The following is a 17,418-nucleotide window of genomic DNA, read 5'->3' as shown; positions in this document are numbered from 1 at the left end:
ATCCAAATAAATTACATGATTGATCCAAGCCTTTCGGAATTTAATCATCAACATGCAAGTTTGCTTGATTGGTTTGAGCAAATCCTATATAGTTAAAAATCATGTGATGTCTTTAATTGTATGGTATTTGATGTACAAATGGTTCAACCTAATGTAGTCCCTATGAGGCTATGACATAGATTGATCATTATATGACTACAAAGAAAGCAGCAAAATGCTGATTTTATCTTAAATTTCTTTTATATTAGATATAGATCTCATCTTTGTGTTCCCGATTAAGACCAAATGAGATACGTACCATTCCAATCATAACCATAAATGGTACTCCATAATTTGACAAATGTTAGCAAAATCTAGTTTTTGATCCAAAACTATAAACAACAAATTTATCGGCTTGGGTTTTAATATAGCTATTCTCAATCAACAATTCAATAAACTCATATGCATAAATACCTAAAAAAAATTTCTCAAAAATATATAAATATTTTGCATTATAGCACTTTTTTTTCATGCTGATATATGTATTGTATCCAACATTTTTGGATTCTAATACAAACTATCAGATTCTATGTACTTGGAATGTAGAATTCATATAGGAGAAGTTGATTATTGATCTATTTCCTCTCTTTTGCTTGAGTGTTGATTTCTTTATATATTAATTAATTTATTTATTGTCTGTTTTAGATCGACGTTAGTTTTTTTTTTTTTATGTAAAAAAGATAGAGAGAGAAAACAGTTGGTGCTTCGGATGGAAACATGGAGGGTGCGTTAATCCACCGTCAAAAAAATAAAGCGGAAGTTTGATGTTGGAGGATGGGAAATGATATTAATAGTAAGCCTTCTATTCGGTTACGAATCCGATCTTAAATTAATTTTAAAATAAAAAGACCCGATATGGAATAATTCTGAAGGAGCTTGATTTATCTCATTGAGGTTGGATCTGGGTTTTTTCTGGACCCGTCCGAGACCCGACCCATTTGCATCCTACGGGCACCGTCACCGTTTCTTTCTTCCTCTTTCCTCTAGGGCACGGGAGTCCTCTCATCTCCGCCTCCGCCCGCCGCGCCCGTCCGCCTCCGCCGCCTGCCGCCCCCGTCCGCCTCCGCCGCCCGCCGGCCACAGGACGGCCTCCGATTCTCTTCAAGGCCGCCAGCCTAGTAAGTCCCCCTTCATCCCTCCTCCTCTCTTTCTGTTCTGGTTTCCTTTGCTGCCTCCTCCGGAGATCTGGGAGTAGAAAGCGGAATGGATTTCAGGAAGGTTTGGAGGAGCTTCTGAGCTCACTTGATTGTGGGTTGTGGACTTCCGAGGACAAAAAAGGGGAAGGGGATTTGGAGGATAGAGTTCACTTGGCGCGTGAAAGTTTTTATTTTAACTCTATTCATAAAAATTATCAGTTTTTTTTTTTTTTTTTTTTTTTTTTTGAGTTCCGGTTCGGGGGCATTTATTTTTTTAATCCTCTCAACTTACCCAGAATATATAATTTAGTAAAACATGGGAACGAATTTAGATTCTCACTCGGGTCAAAATCTCATTTTGCTTGGAGCCATGTCGAAAATAATTATGTGAACCTCTCTTGAAGTTGCCCGAGTTTATGGCTCTTTGCTAACACTTAAAACGAAACCTTTGCTAATAATTGGCGGCACTTGGAAGAGGAAGAGTGATTAAGTGTCCATTGTCTTGCATTCATTGGTTGAAAAGAAGACATCGAGCAGTAGTCTAGTGAACTCTGGTCGCAGCAGCAACGAGAAACCAAAACCAAACATTGTATAGTTGGTAAAGTTTGGTCCCAGCAGAAGAAATGCATCTTCTCTGTTGCAGGGGCAAGAATTTATCCGAGAAAGAGTCTAGCAATGAAGAGCTAGTCTAAGAAGGGCCGTGAATTAATTGCACTACAAAGGGGTCTTTTTCTGACTTCTGTTGCTGGTTTGTTTGATTTCGAAATCTGATGGCATAATCTCATTTTCCCTTCATGCCAATGTTTAATCAGGGGAAATTAGAGTTTATGTTTGCTCTACATGGCACATTATGATTCCGTTTCTAATTTTTAGAAGCCTTCCGTTGTGATATTTGGAAAAGTAAAACTTTTGCTGTAATAATATGGTGCTTGTGTGTTTAATCTTAGATTCTTGATTCTTTAAGTAAGTTTTTAGTTCTTTGCTGGTGCTTCTGTTAATAAATTCAAAGTTGTAAACTTTTCATACCCTTTTGTGAAGTATGATGACAGTTCATTTATAAGCTTGTACGTTGATTTAGTGCAAGTGCGCATAATCAATGGTCGCAGAATTCTCGTTCTGATTTTTTTGATCTTCTCTCAGATGGATCAATTTCTTGCTGCTGTGAGGGAAGTGATGTCTTCTGCTAAGACCAGACTTTGCCAGAATTATGTTATACAGTTTTGGTTTCGTTAAGTTCAAAAATATTGGTAATTAATTAAATTGACCACTTACAGCCTGAAGTGTTCATTAGCTCATCTGCTTATGGCTAAGAGAAGTTGAATGCTTACAGTTATTGATCTCCAGATTCATGGAGAATGCTCGGACAGAAGGCGATGATTTGATGGAAGACTATGTGGAGTGCCTTATGTCATTGGATACCAATGCTCGCCCTGGTGAGAGTGATAACCCAATACTTCCAGCCCCTGCTGAAGAACCCACAAGCATTCCTGTTAGAACAACAGAGCAGTCTCCAACAAAAGAGTCTGCTCCAGTTGGCACAGAGGAGCCTAATGAACCAAACTTGGGTATGGAGTTTGAATCTGATGAAGCTGCAAAGACTTTCTACAATGATTATGCCAGGCGTTTGGGCTTCCCTTTCCGAGTTGGCAGGTCACGGCGTTCTAAAGGTGTGGAGGAGGTGCTGATTATGAAGAGATTCGTGTGCTCGAAAGAGGGAATATATCGGAAGAAGCCTTCCAGTGAGGGCATAAGGAAACGTGAGCGGATATCGATGAGAGAAGGTTGCAAGGCAATGATGGAGGTCATTAGGGATTCCGACAGATGGGTGGTTTCTAAACTTGAGAAGGCTCACAATCATCACCTTGGGACTTGTAGTAGAGTGGGCTATCTTCGAGCAAGAGGCTTTATCGAGACATCCGAGAAGGCAAGCATAGTGGCATCAGATGCAATGACACTTCTACGGCAGAATGCCTTTGGGGAAGGAGGAGATGCTCAAGGTCTCCTAGATTATTTTAAGAGGATGCAGGCTGAGAACCCAGCATTCTTTTATGCCATACAAGTTGACAACAATAGCTGTGTGACCAATGCTTTCTGGGCAGATGCTAAGGCTAGAAGTGCATACAGTTATTTTGGTGATGCTGTTACATTTGACACAACATATAAGAAGAATAAGTACATGATGCCCTTTGTAACTTTCTTGGGAGTCAACCATCACCTGCAGCCTGTTATCTTTGGGTGTGCATTGCTCATTGATGAGACTGAATTCTCATTTATTTGGTTGTTTGAGACATGGCTTGCGGCTATGGGTGGGCGCCCTCCAGTTTCTTTAGTTACTGATCAAAATAGGGCTATGACAGCGGCAATTGCAAAGGTGTTTCCAAACACCTGCCATCGATTTTGCAAGTGGCTCATCTTGAGTAGAAGCAAACAGAAGTTAGCTCATGTATATTCAGCACATCCGTTGTTGAGAGGGGAGCTGGAAAAATGTGTCATTGAATCTGAAACTGTTCGAGCTTTTGAAACAACTTGGGTGTCGATCATTGATAAATATGATCTGAGGAAGAATACATGGCTTCAAGCATTATTTAACATCCGCGAAAGATGGATTCCTTTGTATCTAAAGGGCACATTCTTTGCAGAACTTTCTCCAACACAGAAGTTAGAGACTATGAATGATTTTTATAAGAAGTACTTTAATACCAAGACCTCATTAAAAGTTTTTCTCGCACAATTTGAATTAGCCATGGCAAGTCGGTATGAGGATGAAGCCCAAGAAGACTCTGATACACTGTGTACCAAACCTGTTTTGAAGACCGCATCACCGATTGAAAAACAAGCAGCAGCTATTTACACGAGAGCAGTGTTTAATAAATTCCAGGAGGAATTTGTTGAGTCTTTAGGTTATAATGTTTACAGAATAAAGGATGGTACAGTTAGCAAATTTAGTGTGGCTAGAGATGAGGATTCTCTTGAGACATTTGTTGTCACATACAATTCTGCGAAAAATACGGCAACTTGTACTTGCAAAAACTTTGAGTTTTCAGGCATTTTATGTCGACACATTTTGGGAGTCTTCCTAATGGTCGATTTACGTATGCTTCCGGAAGAGTACTTTTTGAAACGATGGACAAGACATGCCAAAAGTTCTCCTATATTGGATGAATGCAGTGTTGAGCTTCAGAACAGTAGTCATGAATCCATTACATCACGATATAATGATCTTTGTCGTGATGCCATAAAATGCGCAGAGAAAGGAGCAACATCTATTGAGATATACAAATCAGCAAAGAATGTGTTACAGAAGGCTTTTGCTGAGATTGTTGCTTTCGAAAAAAATACTGGTAGAGGTGCACAGCGAGATGCAATCAATATTAATGAAGAAATTACAATAGATGATGCAATGAATGATCAAGCCCTACAAGATTCTGAAAGAAAGGTATGCAACTAGAATATCCAGAGTTTTTGCATGTTTTTGTTCTGTGGTCCTATATACTTTAGCTAATGTGGGTTTGTAATTCTTTTGATCCTTCGAAGACGCATGCTATTTATTAAGTATTTTGCTAGCTGGTTTGCTTTCAAAATATCACTTAAAACAGCATTTTGTCCTCCTTTATTTCATATGCTACTATATTCTTTTTGTAAGGTATTTTTTAGGTTACAATTCTTCGGTCTCAAGTGTCAAATTCTGCTTATTTTTCTTTTTTGCAACTTTTTGTTCATGAATGCATCTTGAAAGTGGAATTGTCTACCAGATTGTAATCTAGAGGAGCATGTGACGTAACTGTGGCAAAAATACAAGTCATACCCAAGAAGTGAATGACCATGTCTTTAGAAGGCTAATCAGGCTCCTTTATTTGTTTCTGTTATAATGCAATATTTGTTCCATTTTCTCGTGGTCTAATACCATGTCAAGTTCTGAATATAGAGTGAACTTTCATCAGTTAGTCTAATTTAAAGCTCTTTCCAATGTAAATGTGATGCACAATGGTAGCATGTCAGCAGAATGGTCGTTTATGTTGGTCAATAGTGGAGGTGGGTTGTAGGAGGCCCTGATCGGTCTCTTATTGAACGGTAGGTATTAGTGGCTGATTTATTTTCAACATGTTAGATATCACTGTTTTACCTGTCTGGAGCCCTGGTGAGCTTGTCTACTGTAAGATGAAGTGGCTCCAAAAGCATTTCAGTTATGCTGCTGACTTTGTGAAGTAGTATGCCATCCAGTCATCATGGCATTGTGCTGTACTTCTAAGTATTCCTTTTTGACATGCTTAGCTGCTGTGTTAACTTTTGCCCATTCTAGTAACAGTACTGATACACCATTGCTAAAACTGAATGTTTCTTATTTGATGCCCTGTTGTATTGATGCGCTTAAAACAAATGCTACAATTATGTTTTTGCTTTATTAATATTGCTTCTATGGAGTGCTCTGTTCATTTTATGTTTCTTTCTAATTTCTAATGCCCTAGCTGAATGGAATGATTTTTTTCTTTACTTTATGTCTGTGTGTGTGTTGTGATTATTTAAAATAACATATTTGTCTGATGCCTTTGCAGGTGACTAATTTACTTGGCCAGTTACTTGGCTCCTCTTGGTCGCCAGTCTGAAATATTTTGCAGTTCCCTCATCCTCCGGTTGGTAAATTATTTGGATCACTTCAGCATTTGTTTAGTGTATCTAATGACCTGTCCATTCCTGTCTCAGCAGAGGAAGCAGCACATGAAGCTGCTAAATGGAATATCTGGTTCTGTTGGCAAGCCAAAGCCGAGTATTCTGGTGACACTAGATAATTTCCAAGGATTTGAGCAACTTGGTTCGCAAAACACGAGATGTTGTCGAAATTGTGATGATGGTGTTGTTAAATGCAGGTCCATATAACTTAGAGAATTTATATAAACACAAGTTCATTATGTTTTTGCCTCATTGAATGTTACCAATATAAGAAAGCCTTTCACTATTTGAAAAAAAAAATTCTTAAAAATCTTTGGCCTCCTGATCTAAATGCAGTGGATGCAGGCTGTGCCAAAGGATTGATTCCATATTAATGATGATGTTTTTGCAGTCGCACAGCCTAGGTTTTTGGGTTTTTGAGATGGATATAATATGCGGGAGTTTCTGTAAATGAGGTATGCTGGTGGACCCTTTTTTTGCTCCATACTGTAGTCATGAAGAAGAAGGTCAAGCAGACATGATTTAGATCGCCTAATTGATACCTACCAAAACATGTACTCTGTTCTTAAGTGTTGGTTAAATTAGTAGTCTCTAACATAGCCTACATCTTGTTTAGAGGCAAATTCTTTAGGAATTGTAACTTTGTCCTTGGTAAAGAAGATGAGGAGAGCATTTGGCGAGAGGCAGAGGAGAATGAAGTATTGGTTCAGAGAAATGAAAATGAACCGTCTTCAGAGGTATCAATTTTATTACAAGCTCTTATTCAGCCAATCACCTTAATAACATATTTTATTACAAGCTCATATACATGAATGTTTCAAGTGAACAGATTCATGCTTTAGGAGACTAGATTACATATGATCTCTTGTTTGTCTTTACAATAACAAGAACCAAACTCTGTTTAGAGGTAAAAACAAAATTTTTCAGTTCGGCATCATAATAATGGCAGCTGCTTTGAGGAACCCAGATGGGTGTATGTATATATATATGTATATGATATAAACACACTGTATAACATGTGCAAGCTCCAGAGCCCTCCCTCCAACCTTCATCCGATCATTGCCATTCTTTGCGGCAGGTAGAACCCAGCCATAGCGCAAAGTCATCCAGAATCATGCAGGCTGTGTTTACAAATTGCAAGCATCCGCCATGAGTTCAGCATTTGAAAATAACAGAGCTCATCTACATGCAACTATCCTTCTTCCTAGACGTTAAGAAGATCAGGAACGGAAGTCAGATACAACACCAGAATACTTGAGCTGCTTCAATGAAACAAAATGCAGGAGAGGGGCCAAGACAGCTTCCTGAATGCCAAAGTGGATGCCACCGTCTGATGAGGACTTAATTGGATTCAATGGGCACATCAGATTTGTTGCATGCAGCGTACGGAGCAACTTCTTAAGTCAATGATGCGGGTTCTGTGTTGAAGAAAACACCAAAATAGGAATTCCTTAGGTTGCCACTGCAGACCGGGATATCGAACACATCCTTGTGGAATAATGCTGACCATATATGACCACCGGAAAAGGTAGTGGAAAATTACATTGGTCTTGTTGTAGAGTTTTTTTTCTTGTTTTAGTGGCTATATTTTGCGGTTCATTCATTAAAACAGGTACTATTTTTTTTTCTTTTTTTTTCTCTACCTTTTGTTTCAATAAGAAGGTATTTCGCAGTTCATTCATTACGGCAAATATTATTGGATTACGTTTCACATTTTATTTATTAATATAGGTACTATTTGCTCCTTTTTTTTTTTTTGTTTAAGTGGGCTACGCACTCCGAAAACAATGCAAATCATTCGCATTTTATTAAAGCAGGTACAGAGGAGAGAAGCTATTTTACGGTTCATTTATTAAAATAGCCTCTCTCCTTTTTTTTTTCAAGTTATGCTATAGAACGATCATCCAAACCTTTCAAACTAGCAAAATGGCGCCGCATGAAGGTCACCAATGCTGGCATCTGGGCAAACTTCAATGCGGTACTTATGGTTCCGAGAGACTACCGAGCTCTTCTTTAATATATTGTATGGATTTGTCGAGCCAGAATTTATGCCGTTGCCGTTCTTGAAATTAGCATTTAGTATGCTTTGTGGTCGCTGTTGAGCTTGCTTATTGAATTATAGCCATCTTCTGGGAAGGTCACGCCTTTACATGGAATTGGAGGACGGATGTCGAAAAATCAAATAGATCACTTATTTATTAAAAAAAGAGATCACGTACTTTCGCCGGTTTAATGAGAAAGTACAGCACCTGAAGGGAGGGCCAAGGTTTGCAAGTTTCTCCTGTTGCATTCCCCCCAAATAGATAAGCAAACTACTGTAACAAGAATGTCCCATGCAAGCAGGCTTAAGGCATCTTCTCCTCTTGTTGTTGTCTCTAAAACCGAAAATCGGCTGATACGACAATATACCCCAAGCAAGGTTCCAAGAGCCGAGGATGTACCCCTGATACTTTATGTGAACCAATTCACAGAGCCAGCTATTGGTTGAGAAAAAAATATTTTACACTGAGAGAGAGTAACCCACCATCCGCTATTCTGACCCACCCCATCCCATCCCATCTAGGCCAGAGCAAGCATCGCTGCGAATCAAACATCCACTGGGCAAGAGGTGGTACCATTCGAGCAACCGTTTGACGGTGAATTTAGAAGAAAAATGAATCTCGGTTTATCTTATAGGTTCCTACATCAGTAAAAAAAGATGTTTTGGACTGGTGCTGTACTGCGTGGCCTATAGCAACAATGATCCATGCATGGCTTGGTGCCGGAACTACTGCTGCGGATGGGGCAACCTGGACTGTTACCCTGCTTCCATTGAGGCTTGATTTGTTCTCAATTATTGTTATCATCTTGCCATACTGGGATTTACCTGTAGATCCCCTTGCTGACATAGTATTATTCTATAGGATCTGGCAGAGACGCTACCACATCCATAGCTGGAGGGACCCAACAAAGGATCCCCGTTCATGAGACAGCTAACGTTACTTATCTTGTTTCCATTTTGTTTGGGACATCTGATTTTGTCGCTGCAAGAGTATGTGGATGGCCTGAGGAGCGTCGGAAATAAATCGGCTTCTCCAGCACCGATTTCTCGATGTTCTGAAACGAACGCAAGATAAATTAATTTCAATCCACGTAATTATAAATGCGAAAAATTGTTTTCCTGCCTTCTACTTTCTTTCTGTTGCACACTGAAAGCTAATCGTCTGTACATAATCACTTTGTTAAAAAAAGATCAATACCTAAGGCTTTCAAAGGAGCAAAATTTGCAAACTGCCTCATGATTTTGTATCAACAAAGAACAATGTCAATGCCATATCCTGGCCTTGCCAATACCATACCTTTCTTGGATGGCATTCAGAGGTAACAGGGTAATCAAGGCTCTCCATGATGAATTAGGAGTGACTGATGATTAAGACATAAAGCGGCTGTAGGGCAAATAATCACCAAAACCTCCCTCTTTCATGTTTGACTTTGATTACGGACTAATCCAAATTTTGTAGTTACAATTTGACCAAAGGGCAAAACAAATCCTGCATCATGGTATCCCAATCAGCACAATTTTCATTTCACGACGCAACCAAGGAGGAGCAAGCTAACTCAGTATTAGCTGTTCTCCAGTTTTCTCTTTTAATTCCAAAGAGTGGCAAAATTATTATTACAAAGAAGAAGAGAGGAACGCTAGCTTGTTTCTGAACCCTTAAATTCAGGAAATATTGAGTTCACAGCATCTGCAATAAACTTTACTGGATCACAACTAAAAAGGCAACAGTTTCAAGTCCAAAAAGATGCCATAATTGCATACGATAACATATGCCCCTTGAGAATAACGATAACCAAAGCAAGAAAATTAAGATCTACTTCCACAATTTTCTTAGTGACATATTCTTCTCAGTCTCTTTCTTCATGACCTTAGCAACTGCCATCTCAAAATCCTCCTGTGTTACATGAACTCTTCTCTCCCTGAGGGCAAACATGCCTGCTTCCGTGCACACAGCCTGCAAAAGGGAGCACGAATTCACACATCAGGGATCATACTTTGATCAAAATGCATATCTCACATGACAACACATATGTTCTCCGGGACTGTGGTTTCCAACATCACATGCTGATGTGATGAAAATGCTTTTAGCTGCTTTTCAACATGTACCGGTGCTTCACAAAAGATGAATTCCATTTCATAATTTGCTGTGGCAGAAGAAATATTGTTTTCGTTCACAAGGTTCTTCCACCACATAGCACATTATACAGTACGTTCCAATAAGAAGTCAATGGCAAAACCAGGAACAACAGGCAAGTCAGCAAAAATGTCTCGTTCATATCAGGTTGCATGCCAAAGTCAACTTCTAAATGACAGGTGGCAGGATTAGGTTGCCACCATTGGCAATGTTCCATCACTCGTAAAACAAAAAGAAAGCTACATAAAATACAGTGTAAGTTCCATATTAGCATCCAGTGCTCGTGCAAATTCTAACATACCAGCAAACCCTCGGAAAGGGCATATAGTGCATGCTCCATAACACAATTTAGTGCTCGATTGAAATTCTAATATATATATAGCAAAGACTTAAACTACCTCATACATCATCCATGGTTGTGTGTGTGTGTGTGTGTGTGTGTGTGTGTGTGTGTGTGTGGCATCCAGTGCTCGTGCAAATTCTAACATACCAGCAAACCCTCGGAAAGGGCATATAGTGCATGCTCCATAACACAATTTAGTGCTCGATTGAAATTCTAATATATATATAGCAAAGACTTAAACTACCTCATACATCATCCATGGTTGTGTGTGTGTGTGTGTGTGTGTGTGTGTGTGTGTGTGTGTGTGTGTCGAGTTTTTTTTTTCTTCTTTTTCTTTGTTGTGGGCGGGGGGGTGAAGAGGAGGGATATCATTGGCTAAACTTGGTCAGAAACTGCAAGCTCGGTGGTACTTCATGCCTAAGTACAAGCAAATCATAACTGTTGTGATAATGGCTTATCAGCTATAATTTCCCTTGTAAAAACAATCAAGAAAAGATAGCCTTGTTAATATAACAGAGCAGACAATTACCTTGAGTTCTGCTCCAGATGCCCCATTCATCTTTTCTGCAATCTTTTTAAGATCAATACCCCTCATCAAGTTCATCTTTCTTGAATGAATTTTCAAGATATCCAAACGGGACTGAGAAATAATTGGAGGGCATAGTACTTAGTATTACCAATCACTTGTAAGACTCTCTGAAGGATAACTAAGTATCATGTGTTTCACTGTATCACATACCTCTTCATTTGGGTTAGGGAACTCAATTTTTCTATCTATCCGACCAGGCCTGAGGAGCGCTTGATCCAAGATGTCTATCCGGTTTGTGGCCATCAGAACCTGTATAGAACATTCTTTTTTAAAAAAAACGTATTTCATGGGTGACATACTCCATAACTCCATAAACAAAGTGCAATGTACCTTGATCTTGTTTGATGCTTCAAATCCATCAAGCTGGTTGAGAAGCTCAAGCATAGTACGTTGAACTTCACTGTCACCATTGCCAGTGCCTGACTCCATTCTAGCAGATCCTATGCTGTCAATTTCATCCATGAAAATGATTGATGGCGCATGTTCCCTGAATTGGAAAGTATTGCACAAAGTACATAAATTATTAGCACTATTAGAGACAAATCAAGATTCTGTCATGATCTTTCATAACTTTCTAATATCAGGGGACACAAACATAAATTCTTAGAGGTAATGAAGTAGGCAAACAGTTTTATGCCATCAACTCTTAGATCTCCAAATAAGAAATGCTCATGCTATATAAAGGGACAGATTGTACAAGAAGGTCCTCATCTTCATTATTAATTGACTATGTCCATTTTATTTTTTAGGATCGTAAAGTACTAACCATGAAGAATTTTACAATGATATTTATGATATAAAGATGTTAAAAAGCTGATATTGACAAGAATCTAACACACCTAGCCATAACAAAGAGTTCTCGGACCATTCTAGAGCCCTCTCCAATGTATTTCTGAACCAACTCAGATCCAGAAACCCGGATGAAGGTGCAATCAGTATGATGGGCGACAGCTCTTGCTAGCAGAGTTTTCCCTGTACCTGGAGGCCCATAAAGCAACACTCCCTGGGAAAAATCTAACATCAGAATCTTCTCCATTGAATACAGAGTTGATTGCAAAACAAATGATACTGATATGTCATGATATATACCTTTGGTTGAGCTATTCCAAGGCTTTCAAATAATTCAGGATGTTTGATTGGAAGCTCAATGACCTGAAGTAGTACATGTTTAGTGCACAGGCCTAATGAAGAAACAACGGCACATATATAGCATGTGCTTAATAATCAACCACTGCATATAAAGCTATTTTCCCCACTTTACTGACCTCCTTTATCTCTTTGATTTGCTGGTCAAGACCGCCAATCATGTCATAAGTAGAATCAGGAACCTTTTCAACTTTCATAAGATTAACTAAAGGATCTACTTTGCTAGGCAAGATTAGGTGAAGCACATAACTATCATTGCGAAGAGCAACTCTGGTTGATGGTGTGATCTTTGTTATATCAATGTTCTTATCAATATCCACAACATATTTCCCTTCTGGATGAACCTGAAAGAAAAACTCTTAAGTGTTTGACTCCCAGACACTCTTGTTACAACTGCTTCACAGCATACAAAAAGCAAGCATTATCTAAAAGACTATATAAATTTCTCCATAAACAGAATAAGATACAGCCATCATTGTTCCTCAAGAGTTACCTAGCATGAAATACAGAATACAACTGAATGTATGAGTTCCAAAAAAGAAACCCAGCAAACTAGTTCATAGTTACTAAAATGAACCCCCTAAAATCTGAAGACATTGTGCTAACACAACTTGATAGAAGAAAACAGAAAACCAAAGTAGATCCAGCAAATACACCACAAGCATCATATTTATTCTACGGATACTGCCAATGTGAGCTGCATGGTTGAGTTTCCCTTACAGGTGTGTGGTTTGGGGGAAGTGGCAAGCCTGAAGCCGGTTCTGAGTTCCAAGAGAACTGAGCAACTTCTGCATGTTTTATTTAGCAGACCGAACCTGCAGTCACTTCGAGAAAGTGACCACCTTCCCTTTTAAACAAGTCTAACCAAGCACATCCTGATCATAGCTGGGATCTTACAATGCTACAGCCACTCTGAAATCTAACTCGTGTTGTCGCACCTGCTTCCTAATGCTTTCACCTTGTCCTAAATCCTAAATAAACTACCAAAGATTCCACCGGTACCATTTTACTAAAAAAATCTAACTTACCTCAATTATAAAATGCACACTCATTATTTTTTCTTCATATTGCATGCACAAGAATTTACTGAGTAAGCTTTTTATCACCATGTTATTTACCAACACTCTGCTCGGATTATTCTGATGAACTTTCAGAACCTAATTATCTTCATGACTCCGCTTACTTGCTTCAGCATCCAAAGTTTCTTATAGCAAGAGGTTCTCACTGACAGTGACGTACCCACTGCGGATTCTTTCTGAAAACTTCTCCATGCACATGCCTCCTAAGCATTTCCTATTTAAGTTTTTCTAAGAGGCCTACTTCCCTACGTCCGCACCAGCTCCCACACTCACCTCCTCTTCTAGTAACCAAGACCTGAATCTGCAACTGTTTGCTTCAGATTCAGCAAATTAAGGTTAGCCCCTACAATCTTGCTTGGTTTTAGAATTATATTCAAACACAATAACTATTCAGATGAACACAAGGAACTAAATAAGTGTTGATCAGTAACAACGCAAACTGTAAGTACTCCATAATAGAATGCAGATAGACACACACAAAATATCCGAGATATAGTTCACCACCGTAGAGCGGCATTTCATGGCTCATATCACCAGAGAAGGTAAAATAACCGAAAGGAAACTGTAGAACATAAATAAGCAAATAAATAAGCAAACAAACGAACGAACGAACAAACAAAACCATTCTAAATAGCCTATGAATAGGTAGAGTTCCAAGCCAACTTCCATGATATCTCAGAATAATAACAGTCATGATTGCATTCAATTAACATCCTAATACTATGTCATAGATGTAACTCGCATATGCAGATGATTTATCAAATTTCATCAATTAAAGAAAATGGGTGATTCTTTTATAAGATGTGCATTGTGAAACAGGCAACTTGTTTTTAGGCCCTGTTTGGAGGAGCTGTTGGCAGTAGAGCTTTTGAAAGTAGAGCTTTTGGAAATAGAGTTTTCTAAAATAGAGCTTTTATAAAAAGTCATTTGCTGTTTGGTAACTGCATTTCTAAAGTGTTGTGCCACTTTAACATATATTTGGTAAACAAACTGAGAAAGTACTTTTGGTATGACAAAATGACCATAAAGGACATTGCATGGTATTATACAACAAAGCATAATAAAATATAATGTATATTAACACATAAATATATGATATAGTATAATATTACTATAACGTAATATAATATTATTATAATATAGTAATATAATATTGTATATTATAGCATAATAATTTAATATAATATTAAATTATTTAACATAACATATCAATGTATTATGATATAATGTAATATAATATTATATTTATAGTCTAATGTAATAATAAACATATAAAATATTATAATTATTGGCGTAAATTAATTTTTCATAATATAACAAATTTTCTAGGTGTGTGATAAAATTGGTTAAACAATTATTAAAGAGACATTTTGTGTATTGTTATATTTGATCACGGGTATTTTGGTCAAAAAAATAGTTTTCCGACTAGGCCTAAAAGTACTTATTCAGAAAGCTCCAAAATGGAGCTTCTTCCAAAAAGTTATTTTTAGTTTGCTAGAAAAGTTAAAACAACTTTCTGAAATTTTTACCAAACATTCCTATTTCATCTAAAAGTGCTTTTGGGGGGCCAGAAAGTACTTTTTGGCCCTCCAAAAGCTCCCCCAAATGGAGCCTTAGTAATTGGGTCGACCTATTTCAACCTACAACAGTGGATATCAAATACTGCTTTATATATGTTATTTTAGGATAAAATTTTACTTTGGGCAGATTACTCTGAAAGAAAACATATTCTTGGTTGTCAATTGTTAAGATACTAAAAAGCGTTGTGCAAGAAGATATATTTGTTCTCATAGGACATATCTACCAAGCTACTTGATTGCACTTACAACCGAAGAACATGCAAGATTGATTAGAAACATTTGGATTGAGTTGGATTCAACTCCAAACACTAATTAGATCAGCAACAATCAGACAATTCATGGGGAGAGTCACATTCACCTGAATATGTTAGATTGAAGCGTAAGACTCAAGTATTGAATCATCTTATGTCTCCTGATGGAAGAAAATGTCCTGAAACCTTCAACCCTGATAATGAAGGTATGTTTCAACATGTGAGGTTTAGAATCTTCAAGACATGCATACATACACATCTATGCATGTGTTTTTTATGTATCCAGCTGTTAGAGGCTCCTTCTTGCACTGGCTTGTTAGGTAAGCACATAATACAATTAATCTAAATTCTTAAGGTAGTTCAGTGGCTCGTGCTAAGTCACAATTTTCTTGGTACGGCCATAAGCACTGATAGAATGAGCTGTAAAGACTCATCTGGACCAGAAATATAGCCATAAGCCTCAAAAAACAGTGCCGCTAGTTATACAGAACTTACGGTCATATACATCAGGCAGGGTGTCTAGGTGATCCATTAATCTATGGTCCAATACCATGAATCAGAAAGAATATCATATATGTGGAGCAAGCAATAGCCTGCAAGTTTGCACCACTGTAAGAGGTTCTGAAAGGTTTTGACATGAATTGTCTTTTATATAATTTCATCTGATCGAATGCAGAAAAGAATTTCTAAAGACAAGACCACATGGTAAGACATCTGAAGTCCCAGCATAGGTGGAACAGCAGTGGCTAAAGAACCAGAAACAATATCATATTTCGGAGCAAGCAATACCAAGTTTAGATCACTATAAGAGATTCCAGAAACTTTTAACATAATTATTTCTTATCAAATTTTATCTGATAGAATGCAGAAAGGAATTCCTAAAAAACAAGAACATAAGCTGAGACATCTGACATCTAGCATTAGCAGCTAAATCATAAAATGAATCCTGACTCAATAAGGAGAGCATAATCAGTCAAACTCGATAACTCACCTTAACTAAGACCTTTGATTTCCCCATAACTTTCACCACTTCACCAACGTACGACCCAGGCTCTTGAAGTAGCTGTAGCTCCTCTCGGAGCATTCTTACTGCAATTGCAATAACCATTCACGACATCAGTGACACTGGTCAACAGGAAGTGACAGGATTTTTCTTTGGAGAAGCGATCATAACCAAGAAATCAATCAGCAAACATATTGAATGCAACTGTTAGCATCTCATATTTGGATGATGGCAAATCAGGAGCAATCTTGGAACCTTAGATGGTGAATTATAGCAAAACCACGTTCCAGAAATTTTGCCTATATAGATTACATAAAACCAAAAATGCCATCTAGATAACATGAATGGAATGATTAAATAACATACGACATTCTAGACAACTAGATGCTATGATACTACATCCAGGGACAAAAAAGGCCTAATCATAACATCAAAGCAAAATATCATACAAAGATGCAAAAAGGTCTCACTAGTTGTTTCTATTGAAACTCTAATATTAATCTCAAACCATCCGAACCCAGAAACTGACGTTGAGCCTGAACAGAAAAACCAACTTATAAACGGGAAATGTTCCGTTAACCGCCCAAAATATAGAAAGAAACAGGAGTTTTCTTTCTAAGAATGCCCACCAAAAAACCTCCAAGCTTTCAAACATGCCCAGATCAAATAACAAGCAATCAAACAATAACAATAATGATAATGATGATGATGATGCAATCAAGATCGCTAACCAAAAGTCGTTTCGGATCAGAATTAGGGTTTCGACTACGATAAAACTAAGAAACCTCCATCGAGAACAAAAGCGGGGCTAGGGTCAGGGTTTCGGGAAAAGGGGGCGCTCGCCTCGGGAGTTGAGCTCGTTGCGCTGGGCCTCGAGGCGGTTGAGGTTGTGGGTCTTCTGACGGAGCTGAAGCTGGAGGTCGTGGATGTGCTGCAGGTAGTACTGCCGTAGCCCTTCTCCTCCTCCTCCCCTTACCTTCGCCGCCGACGAGAACAACTCGCCCTCCGCCACCGCCTGCTTCTCCCCCATCGCCGCAGCTGCCTGCTTCTCGACCGCCACCGTCGCCATCTCCAACCTTTCCCTTTCTCCTTCTTTCCGATCCCCCGATGAAGGCTTGCCCTGCGCATTTGTATTCCAAATTAATGTCGGTTGGTTAAGCCAATGAGACTAAATTACGATAGTACCCTTACACGTTGTGCTTGGACGGGCGGACCGGTGATCTACGGTTGAGCCGTTTCGATGACTCGCGTCAGGCTAATCCATCGACCGGGCCTTTGCTTTTTGTTTTTCTTAGAAGGAAAAGAAGTTAAGATTTATCAAGTTTGAGAGTTAAATGTAAATAATAATAATAATAAATATTTTATTTTGGTACAACGGTTGCTTACCATACTCTGATGTAGGTGCAGTC

At 38.4% G+C, this 17,418-nt stretch overlaps 2 protein-coding genes across 13 annotated transcripts; one reads left to right on the top strand and one right to left on the bottom strand.

Annotated features, from left to right (window-relative positions):
- Positions 1 to 1,011: 1,011 nt before the first annotated feature.
- On the top strand, positions 1,012 to 7,525 carry LOC103704003 (protein FAR1-RELATED SEQUENCE 5-like). Of its 12 annotated transcripts, none has more exons than XR_005513521.1 (6): positions 1,012 to 1,157; positions 2,316 to 2,422; positions 2,520 to 4,611; positions 5,729 to 5,806; positions 5,877 to 6,040; positions 6,235 to 7,525. XR_005513521.1 is itself a non-coding variant. In XM_039130502.1 (5 exons), the coding sequence occupies exons 3-4, from the start codon at positions 2,524 to 2,526 to the stop codon at positions 5,777 to 5,779; spliced, it is 2,139 nt and encodes a 712-aa protein (XP_038986430.1). In that variant the 5' UTR covers positions 1,012 to 1,157; positions 2,316 to 2,422; positions 2,520 to 2,523; the 3' UTR covers positions 5,780 to 5,806; positions 5,880 to 7,525. The 12 variants fall into 12 exon arrangements, 4 of the variants coding, with proteins under 4 accessions (XP_038986430.1, XP_038986429.1, XP_038986426.1 ...); XR_005513520.1 differs by having other exon boundaries at positions 5,729 to 6,040; positions 6,235 to 6,298; positions 6,460 to 7,525; XR_005513516.1 differs by having other exon boundaries at positions 5,729 to 6,298; positions 6,460 to 6,580; positions 6,922 to 7,524.
- A 1,882-nt stretch (positions 7,526 to 9,407) lies between these two features.
- LOC103704037 (26S proteasome regulatory subunit 8 homolog A) lies at positions 9,408 to 17,140 on the bottom strand. Its single transcript, XM_008787169.4, has 9 exons — positions 16,853 to 17,140; positions 15,998 to 16,095; positions 12,216 to 12,440; positions 12,040 to 12,102; positions 11,790 to 11,953; positions 11,281 to 11,437; positions 11,101 to 11,199; positions 10,891 to 11,001; positions 9,408 to 9,838 (listed from the first exon to the last, which is right to left on the bottom strand). Exons 1-9 carry the CDS (start codon positions 17,076 to 17,078, stop codon positions 9,698 to 9,700), a joined length of 1,284 nt encoding a protein of 427 aa, XP_008785391.1. The 5' UTR covers positions 17,079 to 17,140; the 3' UTR covers positions 9,408 to 9,697.
- Positions 17,141 to 17,418: the final 278 nt, after the last annotated feature.

This window comes from Phoenix dactylifera, chromosome 9 (assembly GCF_009389715.1).
Source record: "Phoenix dactylifera cultivar Barhee BC4 chromosome 9, palm_55x_up_171113_PBpolish2nd_filt_p, whole genome shotgun sequence".
NCBI lineage: Eukaryota > Viridiplantae > Streptophyta > Magnoliopsida > Arecales > Arecaceae > Phoenix > Phoenix dactylifera.
Note: the sequence above shows the minus strand (reverse complement) of the source record. Positions and strands in the feature narration are given on the sequence as shown.